This window comes from Anabrus simplex, chromosome 2 (genome assembly GCF_040414725.1).
Source record: "Anabrus simplex isolate iqAnaSimp1 chromosome 2, ASM4041472v1, whole genome shotgun sequence".
Lineage (NCBI taxonomy): Eukaryota > Metazoa > Arthropoda > Insecta > Orthoptera > Tettigoniidae > Anabrus > Anabrus simplex.
This window is the reverse complement of record NC_090266.1, coordinates 1,155,485,952-1,155,500,132: the sequence shown is the minus strand read 5'-3', so window position 1 is coordinate 1,155,500,132 and position 14,181 is coordinate 1,155,485,952. Positions and strand designations below refer to the sequence as shown.

Below are 14,181 nucleotides of genomic sequence, written 5' to 3'. Positions count from 1 at the left end.
CTGGAAGCAGTTTGAATTCCATTCCTGAATCCAATCTGACACTTGTACCCAGCAATAAACTTTCAGCATGGAAACGGTTGCAGCAAATGGTGCAACACTTTTGGACCAGATGGCATAAGGAATACTTAACCCAACTACAAAACAGGCCAAAGTGGGCCTCCCAGCAACCTTGTATACAACTTGGAGCAGTGGTGGTTATCAAGGAGGACAATTTACCCCCGCTTCAGTGGAGACTAGGTGTGGTTGAGGAACTTCACCCAGGTCTCGATGGACTTGTGCGAGCAGTCACCATAAAAACTGCTCATGGAATTTTCAAGAGACCAATAGTGAAGTTGTGTCCCCTTCCCATCGAGTAGTGTTTTCTTTTAAATGACAATATGATTCCTTACAGTGTCAGTTAGTTGATTGGTGTATAAAGTTGTATTTGTAGTTATATTGTACAGTCATTTAACAAAATGAACAATTCAAAAACTCTCATTGTGCAGCTGTGAACAAAACAAACAATGCATCAGCCTGCACACCAGTGTACAGTTCTGTTTCATTTTATCTATGTTAATTAGTGATTGACATTCATTTAAGTGCAACATTTATTATTATGTATTTGTATTCTGATGACATTTTGTTTTATGTTAGTGTTATTTTCATTGAAACTGTATTTTGTCTTGATTGAATGCAATCAACAGAGGGGAGAATGTTCCGTCCTCTTAGAAAATTTATACAGAGCGCGCTCTTGTCCGCGTCTCTATTGAGTGTCCAGAATGCATCTGGTTTCCGGCAAGAAAAAGATACAGGCTGGAACTAGACAACATGTCGGCGAGACATGCATTCACGGCCACATGGCCTCCAACTTAATCAATAGCCATCCAGGCATTTCAGTTTATTGTTTAACGTGTAAATAGTTTCTATGTATTTTGTTAATCATGTACAATTGTAATAAAAGTTTCATTACGTGTAATATTGGTGAATGACTTGGCCCTATGGTCTTATCACGTGCTTAACCAAACTACAGTCCACTACCAGAATAATCATCGCTGTTTAGTAATACAACATGTGTGCTACAGCATTCAATTCGTCACCAAACAGTAACTTGGTGGTGTTGACGTCCCAGGACATCACAACTTCCCCTCCATAAAAGTCTCGGGAACCTTCACCCGATGTCCCCGGTGTTCCGTCATGGATGATAAGGAATTCACTTAGGCCTGAAAGTGGATTGAATAGTAAGTTAACATTCTCTTAATTTTGTAATTCTAGTAAATATTTGTATATTTTAAAAGTGATTTACTGGTAGGCTTAAGGAAATGTACTTAGTTTTAATAAATCATACAATTGTGTTGTTCATTTCTGTATTGATCTTTCAATCTACTGGTAAGGTCGGTATTACACTGTGAAAGAACTTTCTTACTAATTTGATCACATAATTTCACCAATGTTTAATGTCATGTTGTAATCAAAGATAATACCGTACACTGCGTCAAATACTGTATCTTGGAAATATCCACATTCTACAGTTTCCTTTCTCTTATTTAAATGTGGATTATTTGCTGTTGCAGAATCCAAAATAAGTAGAGGGTCAGTTCACGCTTCATCTTCATCTTTCAGCCACCTCACTTCTTGCTCTTAATGAAGATAATAATAATAATAATACAGTTTTTATTTCTGTTGTTCAGTATATTAGTTTTACTTGATGCATTCAATAACAATTTTAATACAATGTACATTCCCATTTGAATATTCAGCTGTATATTCTGGTTGAATTATGTGTAGTTTGTTTGTTATCAAACCCCTTTCTAGTTCCACTGCTTTCCCCACACCCTAGTTGGGTCATGCGAGCAAACTGTGTTGCATATGTTGTGGAGGGATGTATTTAATATTACATGTTTCTTGGTTGGTTGGCAGTGATTTCTGTCAATGAAGCACAGTGTGTAGAGACAAACACAAACACCCAGTTTCCGTGTCCGTGGAATGAGTCAGACCTGGCCAAGAATTGTACCCGGAACTCTATGAATCGAAGGTTGTGACTGACTTATGAGAGTAGTGTCTTATGTTGCTACAATGATCAACTTTCATAATGGAAATGTAACAGTATGAGTAGTTCTCTTACACAGTATTTTCTGCCAAGTGTTGGGAGCTGAAAACATTTTTCTCCTTACATCCTCACATGGGCGCCCATGCCCGGGGGCAAGGTGGGGACGCCCCCCCGCCCTTAGCTCTAAGGGAAAGGAAAGGAAAATAATCTAATATAAGGTGTTTTTCTTTTAAGAAAATTACTTAAAAATCGGTTTTACTTAGAAGTGGTAGGGATACTGTGTGTGGTATTCTACCGTGGAGTAAAAGTCGCCATTCATCTTCCAAAATATTAAAAATACTACATACCCCAGTCTAGCCACCCCTGCTACAAACTATCCTATGGGCGCCCATGCATCCTCAACCGTAATCTTGTTGCATATTTAAGTGCAGATTATCTGCTGTCGTTGCAGAATCCAAAATGCCACTTCTCTTCCAACTCTTACAGATGTGAATAATACCATTTGCTCAATCACTGTATTTCCTTCATCGCAAATATTATAAACATACGGTATTTATGTTTCTTTCATCAGTCGCTACTGATCTACATTTAGTGCAGTCGCCCAGGTGGCAGATTCCCTATCTGATGTTTTCCCAGCCTGTTCTTAAATGATGGAAAAGACTTTGGAAATTTATTGAACATCTCTTTTGGTAAGTTATTCCAATCCCTAACTCCCCTTCCTATAATCGAAACAAGCAGAAATCAGCATGGACTTTTACTCAACTGATGCTATGACTGACCGCAGCTGGACCGGTCCGAATAATGACATGAGAAGTGCTTTGAATAGGCTGGCGGTACATGGGTTACACCATCGTCTATGCCGGCGATCAGGCTTTCATGAACCGTCCCTACATTGTGTGTGTATGTTGTGTGCTAAACATTGCGATCTCTACCATTTCAGCAAGTGCAACAAGAGAACAAAATCTTTAGGCCTACTAGAATATGCGAAAGATTAATGTATTTTTAATGCACATTTGTGCGCTAATAAATAAATAAATAATCGAATATTTGCCCTCTTGAATTCCAACTTTATCTTCATATTGTGATCTTTCCTAATTTTAAAGACACCACTCATCCTACTTATCAAATTTATTTGACCCAAGTTATTTAAACCATAGTTCTTTAACAGCGTAATACAGGCCTAAGGCTTGGAGCAATCTCGTGTGTTTCGTATTTTATTAATGTATTAACTTTTAAAATACGTGATGTGATGTGCCATGTAGGCCTATACATAATTATATTGAATTTCATCAGTACTTTATGACTAAAATAAAGCACTTACCTTCCATCTTCTCTTATTTATTTATTTATCCTTTCTTTCCACGAACAAACAGGACAGGACAGCGCAAGGAAACGTACGGTTATGGTAAGACAAGACAAAAAGGTTATGGTAAGACAAGACAAAATGCGCGCCAAACTCTTTTGTTTACTAGTCAGAATGCTGTCCAGGAAGTGTTCCAACACGATCAAGTTCGGGACCAGCCGTTGGCCAGTCCCAAACCGGCGCATGCGCACAGGGCGGTGCATGCATCCGCCGGTGACCGCCGGAAACTCGTGTGTTGGAACGAACCTAATGAGAATGAGCATAGTTTCGGGCGCAAATAACCTCGTGTTTTAGAGATATTCGCAGTTACTAAAAATGGTATGCAAGTAGCCGGTACGAAACGCAACGCTTGAGTCTTACGGTAGCTCAGTGTTAAGAAGCGACAATAACATTTTACGGACCCGAGTTCGAAACCCGTAGCGTACGAACGTTTTTGTCCTTAATTATGTTTTTATTAGGCTTATTGTTGTTTCACAATTATTAAGCTCGTTAGTTTTCTCATTTATAGAACGTTTCAAATTTAAGACTTATTTTTACCAATAAAGATAGCCTACGGTGCAAAGTACTATAAAAAATTCGATAGTAATAAACCAGGACTTAACTTCGAGCTGCCGTAAGACACGTATCGTTTTGTAGTAGCTACGTAACACGACTCCATTTTCAGTAACCGTGAGCATCTCTGAAATGGGGTGTTATCGGTGCGCTAAACTCTCTAAACTCACTTTAACCAAGAGAAGTGGCCGTTCATCTCTCCAAAGCGCAAATCAGATTTTCTTCTATTTCTAGTGCTCCCCCCCGCCTCCAACGCCTGTGCGGTCGGAGTTGCGAACTGTGCCGGACATGTGGATTAGGTCCAATTTTACGGCCGGATGCCCTTCCTGACGCCAAGCCTATTTGGAGTGATGTCATCTCTATTGCGTATTACTGTGGTGGATGGTAGTGTGTGGTGGTGTCTGAATATGAAGAGGAGTGTGTTGGGACTAACAAGAACACCCAGTCCCCAAGCTAGAAGAATTAAGCATACGAGATTAAAATCCCCATCCCGGCCGGGAATCCCAGAAACATCTCAACGGAAAGCCGAAACGCTGAACATTCAGCCAGTGAGTTGGGCTCTCCAAAGCGCAAATAAAACTGATATACAGAGCGTGGTACCACCTTGTTAGTGACCGAAAATTCTCATGAGGGTCTCAAAAAGGAGATAATTTCCTGAAGAAATTGAAACTCGAAGGAGTTCTTGCCATGTCCCAGAGAATTCACACTATGTATTCAATGACTTGGTTTATAAAACACGACTGGGAATATTTTTTTTTTGCTAGGGGCTTTACGTCGCACCGACACAGATAGGTCTTATGGCGACGATGGGATAGGAAAGGCCTAGGAGTTGGAAGGAAGCGGCCGTGGCCTTAAGGTACAGCCCCAGCATTTGCCTGGTGTGAAAATGGGAAACCACGGAAAACCATCTTCAGGGCTGCCGATAGTGGGATTCGAACCTACTATCTCCCGGATGCAAGCTCACAGCCACGCGCCTCTACACGCACGGCCAACTCGCCCGGTGACTGGGAATATTGGAATCAAAAAATTAACCAGGAAAGATTGGGAGGGGGACGGAACGAAGGGTGTACAAAATTAGGCGACCAGAAATTCCAAGAGGGATCCCGACTATGAGGCTTTTATTATTATTATTATTATTATTATTATTATTATTATTATTAACTGATACATTCCAAGAACGGCATATCCCCATCTTCCCGGCTTTCGTTAATTCCATCAGTAAGCAAAAGGGCAATCCTTCCTAAAAAATGACGGGGCTGTGCTCACAGAGCTGGCGGTATTTTCCCATGGAATGATGTATTTTGCATTCGCCACAAACGAAGTTCAAATAAAATTTTCTTTCAATATCGTGAGGTTTAAAGTCATATGCTAGAGAATGAAACTGTGCACAAAATAATAGTCTGTACGGAAATATTTAACTGAAGTGCAGTTTGCTCCGGTAAATATTTCCTGTAGAGATTCTTGAAATAAAAATGACCTTTTTGACATCAAGAGCCACAATACTGATACACATTTTTATATAACCATTCAATAAATGCCAAATGGAACACATTACAAGGTCATAGGGTCGAAACAAAGTCGTTGGTTTTCCAAGTCGTAGTAAATAATAATAATAATAATAATAATAATAATAATAATAATAATAATAATAATAATAATAATAATAATAATAATAATAATAATAGTAATTGTTACGGACTTTTCCGTGGTAGGTAGAGGTGAAAGAAGGTGCGGGTGTGAATGGGTTTCAAGCTACGAAATTATAGTGCAATGTAAAATTAATTTAAAAGTTAACAAGGTTATATTTTCTTTTCGAAAACAAAGAAATAACAAGCATGGCAGGTACAAAGTAGCAATTCAAAAGGGGTTAGTTACAATATTTACAGAATTTGGGCTTCGCGCCCTGACTTCACAATGCTTGGGCAATCAGCTCAGTTTTACCTCAAACACAAGTTTTTTTTTTTTTTTTTTTTTTTTTTTTTGCTAGGGGCTTTACGTCGCACCGACACAGATAGGTCTTATGGCGACGATGGGATAGGAAAGGCCTAGGAGTTGGAAGGAAGCGGCCGTGGCCTTAATTAAGGTACAGCCCCAGCATTTGCCTGGTGTGAAAATGGGAAACCACGGAAAACCATCTTCAGGGCTGCCGATAGTGGGATTCGAACCTACTATCTCCCGGATGCAAGCTCACAGCCGCGCGCCTCTACACGCACGGCCAACTCGCCCGGTAACAACACAAGTTTTAACAGAGGGGGAGAAAACCCCATTCATACCTAGGAGCCCTTGCTCCAAATTACACTGAAAAAACCTCCATGAGGCATACAACCCAGAATTTTCAAAAGAGCCACTCGCTCTCAAAATTTAAGCCTCTCCCAGGCCACACCAAACTCCACCTTCAAGTTGTCCTCAACGGACATAAACACAGGGGTAAAATACCCAATCTACTGAGGTCTATTAAAAGAAAAGCAGGTTAATTAAATGACCTCTAAAATAACAATTTGAGAGGAGGCGAACTTGCACTCCTAATACACTTTGATTAAGACCTACTTGGCACTAGGCCGTTAATACAAGGGCTAATCCCATGCTAAAGAGGTGACTTAAGAAAAGAACAATTTGTTTTACATTAACGAAAAATAGGTTGAGAAAATAAGTTCACCTCAAGACAATGTGAGTGGGAGCTCGAGAGGGTTAGCACTCTCTATCCCAATATGTCGTTTTAAAAGAGAATATATGAAAGGAGTAGTTACATTTTAGGAAAAGGTCACATGGCTGAACGCTTAGAACCCGCCCCGAAAGTTAAACTGCTGAGCTAGCAAAGAAAGAAGTTATTAATCGGCCATTACCTTGTGTTGAACGGCTGGAGAAGAAAGAGGCGCTTCCCGCCCCCTGCTATGTACTTAACACACTGAAAGATGGAACAGAAGTGGCCTAGAGACCCAAAAATCAGCAGTTTAAATACTCTCGCGGAAGTTTCTAGGCGTTAGGGGAAAGAAAACACCCTCCCACAAACTCTTTATTGGATAGGACCCCGCAACAGATTAAAGTTGGGGGAAGATACATCTGATTGGATAGAAATTAATTTAAGAAATTCGGGATGGGTTAGGTTCAACACAAGGGGAAGAAAGGGGTAAATATTGCCAACTTAAACAATGATAGAAAGAAATTTAACAAAGAACAAACTCTTGAAATTAAATTTTCTCCAAAAAAAATAGTTCTTTGACTCCGCACTAGGTTGCACTATTGTAGATCTTCAGTAGTGTCCTCTAGAAGAGAAAGTTCACACTTCTTACTTCAAGCGAAACAAAAACACATCAAAAATGACAGTTCAAAAACTCAAAATTTTCCACGTGGTGACATCTTCTGAGACGGTAGAAAATTAATACTGTCAATAAAGTTCAGACTTCCTCCAGCAGAGGAGTTTCACCAGGCGCACATTTTAAATTAGCGGAGTGGAGGTGTACCGCCCGGTACAATAATAATAATAATAATAATAATAATAATAATAATAATAATAATAATAATAATAATAATAATAATAATAATAATAATTCCCTGGTACATTAAAGTCAAGAACGACCTCTAAAAAAATGGGCCTATGACCAGATGACGCGCATAAACGAGATCTTTTCAAAACAAGCATCGTGACTTTTGGGACTTTGCGGGAAGAGAAATGGACCAGTGGTCCAAAGTGATCCAATGATCGCCGTGCTTGATACAGCGATCTAATGAAAACCTACTGGATCAAACAAAAATTGTACAAACTCCAGAATGTATAATGAAACGTATCGTGGTTCCTAGTTAGCCGATTAGCGAATAATTAAAAAATATTAAATATAAATAAAAACAATGATAAATCGGCATACAAGAGAACAAACAAGAACGGCGAGATGCTAGTGGACTTTAGCAGAAGGCACAAGACGAGAATCATGAGCACGCAATAAAAATCGAATGCGAGTAAGGAGAGATGGGCAAGTCCAAGCAACAGAATCGGATAAAGACAATTAGTCAATGCGATCAAAGACGGGAACCAGGGCGTGATAATGAATACCAGAGTCGAAGAACGTCAGAATGCAATCTGACCACCACCTCACCAATTTTATTTATTTTTTTTTTTTTTTGCTAGGGGCTTTACGTCGCACCGACACAGATAGGTATTATGGCGACGATATGCTAGGAAAGGCCTATGAGTTGGAAGGAATCGGACGTGGCCTTAAGTAAGGTACAGCCCCAGCATTTGCCTGGTGTGAAAATGGGAAACCACGGAAAACCATCTTCAGGGCTGCCGATAGTGGGATTCGAACCTACTATCTCCCGGATGCAAGCTCACAGCCGCACGCCAAAATCAATTGCAAATGTATATCTAACAGAACTGGGAAAAACAAGACCACGAACACACAAGATCGATCGACCGAACTGCTGAACAAGTGCAGAACCTGACGGAGGAAAATAAATGGGAAAGCGTGAGAGAAGAGATCAAAGATTTATTTGAAGGACTGGTTCCTAATAAAAAAGAGAAGGAAGCACGAGTGACAGACATGAGTGCGAAGGCGCAGTCTAGTTCAGAAGGAAGGCGTAGATGAAGTGGCAGGCCAGCAAGAAGGAAGCGTTCGAGATATCTAGAACGGCTGCCAAGGTCAGGAATGCCAGCAGAAATAAGGGGAACGAGAGGCTAGAAGAAACGACGAGGCCTTTAAAGATAAACAAGTAGCGAGCTTTCTTCAGTGAGATTCATTATTATTCATCGTATAGCTTTTAGTGCCGGGAGTGTCCGTGGACATGTTACAACTCACCTGGTGCAGGGATGACCTGCGCGTCTGAATGTGGGATGATGGGAGATGGTGAAACCCAGTGTCTGCACGTAGCCTACTCCTGTAGAATAACAAAGGGGTCTGATCAGTGCGGCGGACTAATCTCCATCGAAAGTCCACATGAACACCGCGAAGAGGTCTGGAACTGAATCCAGGCATTTGCTACGCCACCAACTCTCCTACCCTGCTGGCCAACTTCTGATGGTGAAAATGTCTTCCACCAACGGGACTAGAACCGGCCAGCCACAGTGTTAGATCATATAGATATGACGCGTTAATGATTATGGCCAAAAGGCGAGATTTCATGCAGATGAAGGGCTACGAAGCAAGTGAACCTTTCGTGAAAGGACGAAACGGCGGCCTAGAAATAGGCGAGAAAGACATTTGGGGGGGGGGGGGGGGGGATGGAGAATTACCTCGAAGACTTACTGAATACAGGAACGCCTACAAGAAGGACGACACTAAAATACACCTACGTCACCAACCGAGGGCGAGCATCCACCAGAGCAGAAGTAGTAAAGGTAGATAAAGATCTTAAGAATAAGGAGGCAAGTACTGAATGTATCCGAGCCAAGTTGGTCAAGTGGCGTGGCCGACGACAGGAAGACTGCACACGTACCGCAAAATACCGGACTACTGGAGGAATGTGCCTACTGAAGATTATCAGGAAACTATTGCTGAACAGGGTAGAAGATAAGTTCGAACCGTTCACAGGAGAAGACTAGGGTGGTTTCAGAAAAGGGAGCACATTTTCTGGCTCAAGAGGATGACAGAACACAGATTCAGGAAAGGAAAAATCAACTGCGCTAGTGACCTTCGTTGATGCCAAGGCCATGGCACCAAAAAATATGTATGGCATACCAGACTAACTGCTTTGACAGTGCGAGTGAGAGGCTAGAAGGGCAAAAATAATTTATTTTGGAACAGTTCTTAAGATGAACAGTACGCCGCAACTTATTTTCCTACCGCTCCCCCCCCCCCCCCCCACCTGTGGGGTCACGGGTGCGAACTGCGTCACATGTTGATTTGATCTTATTTTACGGACGGATGCCCTTCCTGATGGCACTATTGCGTATTTCTGTGGTGGTTGGTATTGTGGTATGTTGTCTGAATATGAAAATGTTGGGACGGACACAAACACCCATTCCCCGAGCCAGAAGAATTAATCAGAAGCGATTAAATTCCCCGACCCGGCCGGGAATCGAACCCGGGACCATCTGAACCGAAGGCCAGTAGGCTGACCATTCAGCCAACGAGAGCTGGGGATGCGAGGTCTCTTGTCCTAAAGGGAATAAAATAGCTAAAATAGCTGCATTATGTAATTTACGCATCCGCAACATCCTGTTCCAAATCATCCAAAGGGATTGGTCTAGTAATGCCACGGTATCATACATGTCAAGGTCATGAGCTGACCGACAATACCGAATGCATAAGAAACAGCTGTTACAAGCGCTAGCCCAGGACGTTATCAGATAGCGCGAAAAAACTGAAGGGGTGTACATTACACTTTAACTACGTTACTCCGTGCAATACATGCATATGTTCTTTCATACAAGGACCTACATAATCAAATCTGTTCAACACGGAGTTTGCATAAAATACGCGAAACAATAGTTTTTGTAATCGCCGCGTACCAGGAAAATAAATAATTACGTAAAAGGTTGCCGCAAAGTACTGTACCGTATAAAGTGCAAAATAAGAGGCATTTGCTTTTGGGGGGCATAACATAACTCTCCTATGAACAATTACGAAGCAGAACAATACAATACTCAAATTGCAGACGACTAGAAGAAAGCAACTGTAGTCCCGATTTTTAGTGGCAACAGGCTGCTAAAGGACAACTATAGACCCATTAACTTTACGACCACTGGGATACACATGATTGTACCAACCATAGGCAACGCCCAGTCCCGTGGTTTTCCTCACATAAGGGTACTACTCCCAGGTAACGGATATCCATGGTGTGCCTCACGTGGTGGTACTAATCTAAGTAACGTCGACCCATGGTGTTCCTCACTTAATGACACTAATCACAAGTAGTCCCATGGTTCTAATTTTATCATCCCTTGGTCACACCGTTCATTCGCCTCTTACGACAGGCAGGGTATACCGTGGGTGTATTCTTCGTCTGCGTCCCCCACCCACGAAGGGTGAGTACGAGTAAGAGCTCAAATGGAAAACCACTTCTAGGGAAAGAAGATCCGGCAGAAAGATGGAAGGAACATATCAGACAGTTGTATCAAGGTAAGGAAGTAGAATACAGGGTTCCGAAACAAGAGGCTGTTCATGCTTATTAAAGGAGAGGCCCAGTGTTTGAGGTTGCAATTAGATTCTTTACCTTCCAGTCACGAGCGAGACATCGGGAAGTGCAGACGTGTGAGTAAGACGAGGTGCGCAATATGGGAATAACGCTACAGCAATACAGGATGAGAATTGGAAGATGGCATGGTGCAAGAGGGAGTTGGAAGGAAGGTGGACCTGAGAGAGGGAGAGAAATTAGTGGTTATAAAGGACGGTTGGAGATGATGTTGTGTGCGGCGGTGATTGCGACAATGCTGGTGGTAGGAGGTATAGAAATGAACCCGGGGCCAAACCAGGGACCGTTCGGATGGGAGGAACTTGAAGAGATCAAGAGAGTGGTGAAGGAAGCGAGTAAAGGAGATGAAATAAAGGAAATGATGCAGGAACACCAGGCAAACCAAAAGCAGGAGATGAAGGACTTAAAAAATTTTATAAAAGAAGAAATTGGTGGGCTAAATGGTAAGGTAGTGGAGATAGAAGATGAGTTGGGAAGCTTGAAAAAGAAGGTGGTGGTACTGGAAGAGGAATTGACAGCAATGAAGAGAGAAGTGAGGTTAGCGAGGAGCGAATCAGCAAGAAAAAATGTGTTTGTGTATGGTGTACCTGAGGAAGGAACAGAATCAAAAGTGGAATTAGTATTGAAAGTGGTGGACATAGTTTCGAACAAAATGAAGATAAACTTTTCTGAAGTTGATATAGATGATATATATAGAGTAGGAAGAAACAAGGGTCATAGGCCGGTGAAGTTAAGGCTAATTTCAACCCTGATGGCAGATATACTTCTTAGGAATGCTGGAAATCTAAAAGGATCGAACATTTATTTGAAAGCTGAGACAGAGAAAGAAGACAGGTTGCGGTTGGATGTCTATAAGCGGCATATTTGGCGGGCTAGAGCTCAGGGATTGCGAACCAAGATTGTGGGGAGGTGTCTGGTAACTTCAGGCAGAAATTGGTCGCGATCGTGGACTCAGGAGGAACTGCTGAGGATGGAGAAATGTGAGGAGGAAATGAGTTGCAGAAATCGAGAGCAGGGCGACATCAGTATGGAGAAGGAAGAGAGAAGACGGGACTGCGGTGTCAGCGGTCAGGTGGCGGAGACAGCAGAGTCCTTGGTGAGTCAGAACAACCCAGGAAGGAGTGAATCAACAAGTAGGACACTAGTCCGAAGTGAAGTGGATACAGGTGGTGAAGAGGTGACGGGAAGGGAAAGCAGTCAGGGTAGGGACTCAACCTCCCCGAATAAGAGAAATGCAGAAAGAAACCTGGAGAGAAAACAGGCGTTGAATAAGGCGAGATCGTTAAGTTTAAAAGATCTATGGGGTGGGAAAAAAGGCTCTGGCACGGAAAAGGGGAGGATTGGGGGGGAGAAGAAAGGGAAGGAAGGGGAGAGTGACGTGGTGGAGCCAAAAGGAAGAATTACGAGAAGTAAGGGGGGAAGTGGTGAAACGCAGGATAGAGAGGGAGGGGGAGGAAATAAATAACTAGAGATGGCGATAGGGGTGTTGAATATTGAGGGATTGATGGGGAAGTTAGGAAATAGGGAAATTGTGGATCTAGTGAAAGATTTTGAGATAATTGCGCTAGTAGAGACGTGGTTAGGGAAAGGGGTTGAAATTACATGGGACGGTTATAGAGTAGTTAACGTGTTAAGAAAAAAAATAGGGAAGAGAGGCCGAAATCCAGGGGGCATAGTAGTTTTAATAAGAAATGAGGTAGCGGAATGGGTGGAGACGTTACAGACTGGGGTAGAAGGGGTAGTGTGGCTGAGAGTAAAAATGGGGAAGGGGGCAACGGAAGCAATTTGTCTGGCACTGTTGTATAACCATCCGAGCGATTCAGTTTATGCTAATAAATATTTTTTTGACGAATTGATTGAAGAAATAAATACAATTAAAGGGATATATGTAGAAGATGGGATGATCTTATTGGGGGATTGGAATGCGAGAGTGAGCAATAGGGTACCGGTGTACGGGAAAGAAGTAAAAGTAGAAGGGGAACTGCAAAGGAAGAGTAAGGATAATGTTGTAAATAGTTATGGAGAAAGGTTATTACAGCTGTGTGCTATAGAACATTTATTTATTTTAAATGGATGGATGAAGGGGGATAGTGTGGGAGAGTTGACGTATATTACAACAAATGGAGGAAGTGCAGTGGATATAGGAATAAGCTCAGAGATAGCGTTAAGGAGAATAATAAGTTTTGAGGTGTTAGAATGTGGGTTAACGGAACATATGCCCATCAAAATAAAATTGAGAACTTTGGTTGCGGATGAGAAGGGAAAGATGGAGGAAAGTAGGGAGAGATATAGGAATGGTGGATGGAAGTATCTATGGGATGACAATACTAAAGAGAAATTGGGACGACATTTGAAAGAGGAGGGAGATATATTAAGGGTAGGAATTGAAAGGGCGGTAGAAGAGAACGACATGGATAGCGTGGTAAAATTAATAGAACTCCCTGTATGGAGGGTAGGAAAGAAAGTAAGGAGGAGGGTAGAGAAAAAAAAGAATAAAATGAATGGATGGTTTGATGAAGAATGCAGGAGGAAACGTGAGGTTGTAATGAGAGCCCTAGCGGAGTTTAGGAAGGAAGGTGAGCAAGAAAAGAGGAAGGAATATTGTAAATTGAGAAGGGAATATAAGGAGATATTGAATGAGAAGAAAAGAGGATGGAAGGAGGCAGAAGCTAATAAAATAAATAGATATTGTAGAGAGAAGAAATTTGAGAGGATATGGGAGGTAATAAACAAGATCAGAAGAACGAAACCGGTGGGGAAGGGGGATAAAATAGGAGAAAACGAATGGCTTAGGCATTTTAAAAGGCTTTTAGAAGGGGAGGGGAAATTGGGTAGAGAATTAGACAAGTCATATATAGGAAGTGAATTGGAGGTAGGCATTACAATTTTGGATGGGGAGATAACAAGTCAGGAGGTAATTAGAGTATTAAAAAATGCTAGACCCAAGGCTGCAGGAGGTGTGAACGATATTCCCAATAGTGTATGGAAGGAGGTTGGGGCAAATGAATCGATGTTGAGGGGGATCGTGAAGTTCTTTAATAGGTTGCTGGAAAAGGGGAAATTTCCTAGAGAATGGAGGAAGGGGGTATTATGCCCTATTTATAAAAATAAAGGA

The 14,181-nt window shown here is 41.8% G+C and overlaps 1 protein-coding gene across 7 annotated transcripts in view; it reads right to left on the bottom strand.

Annotated features, from left to right (window-relative positions):
* Positions 1 to 14,181, bottom strand: part of LOC136864756 (peroxisomal acyl-coenzyme A oxidase 3) — a 230,510-nt gene that overhangs the window by 128,690 nt on the left and 87,639 nt on the right. The window contains exon 1 of one of the 7 annotated variants that reach the window (XM_068226406.1): positions 1,077 to 1,128. The exons of the other annotated variants lie outside the window; for them this stretch is intronic. Coding sequence (XP_068082507.1) covers positions 1,077 to 1,113 — 37 coding nt within the window. The 5' untranslated portion in view covers positions 1,114 to 1,128. Of the gene's footprint in view, positions 1 to 1,076; positions 1,129 to 14,181 lie in introns of those variants that run through there. 7 annotated transcript variants of the gene reach the window in all.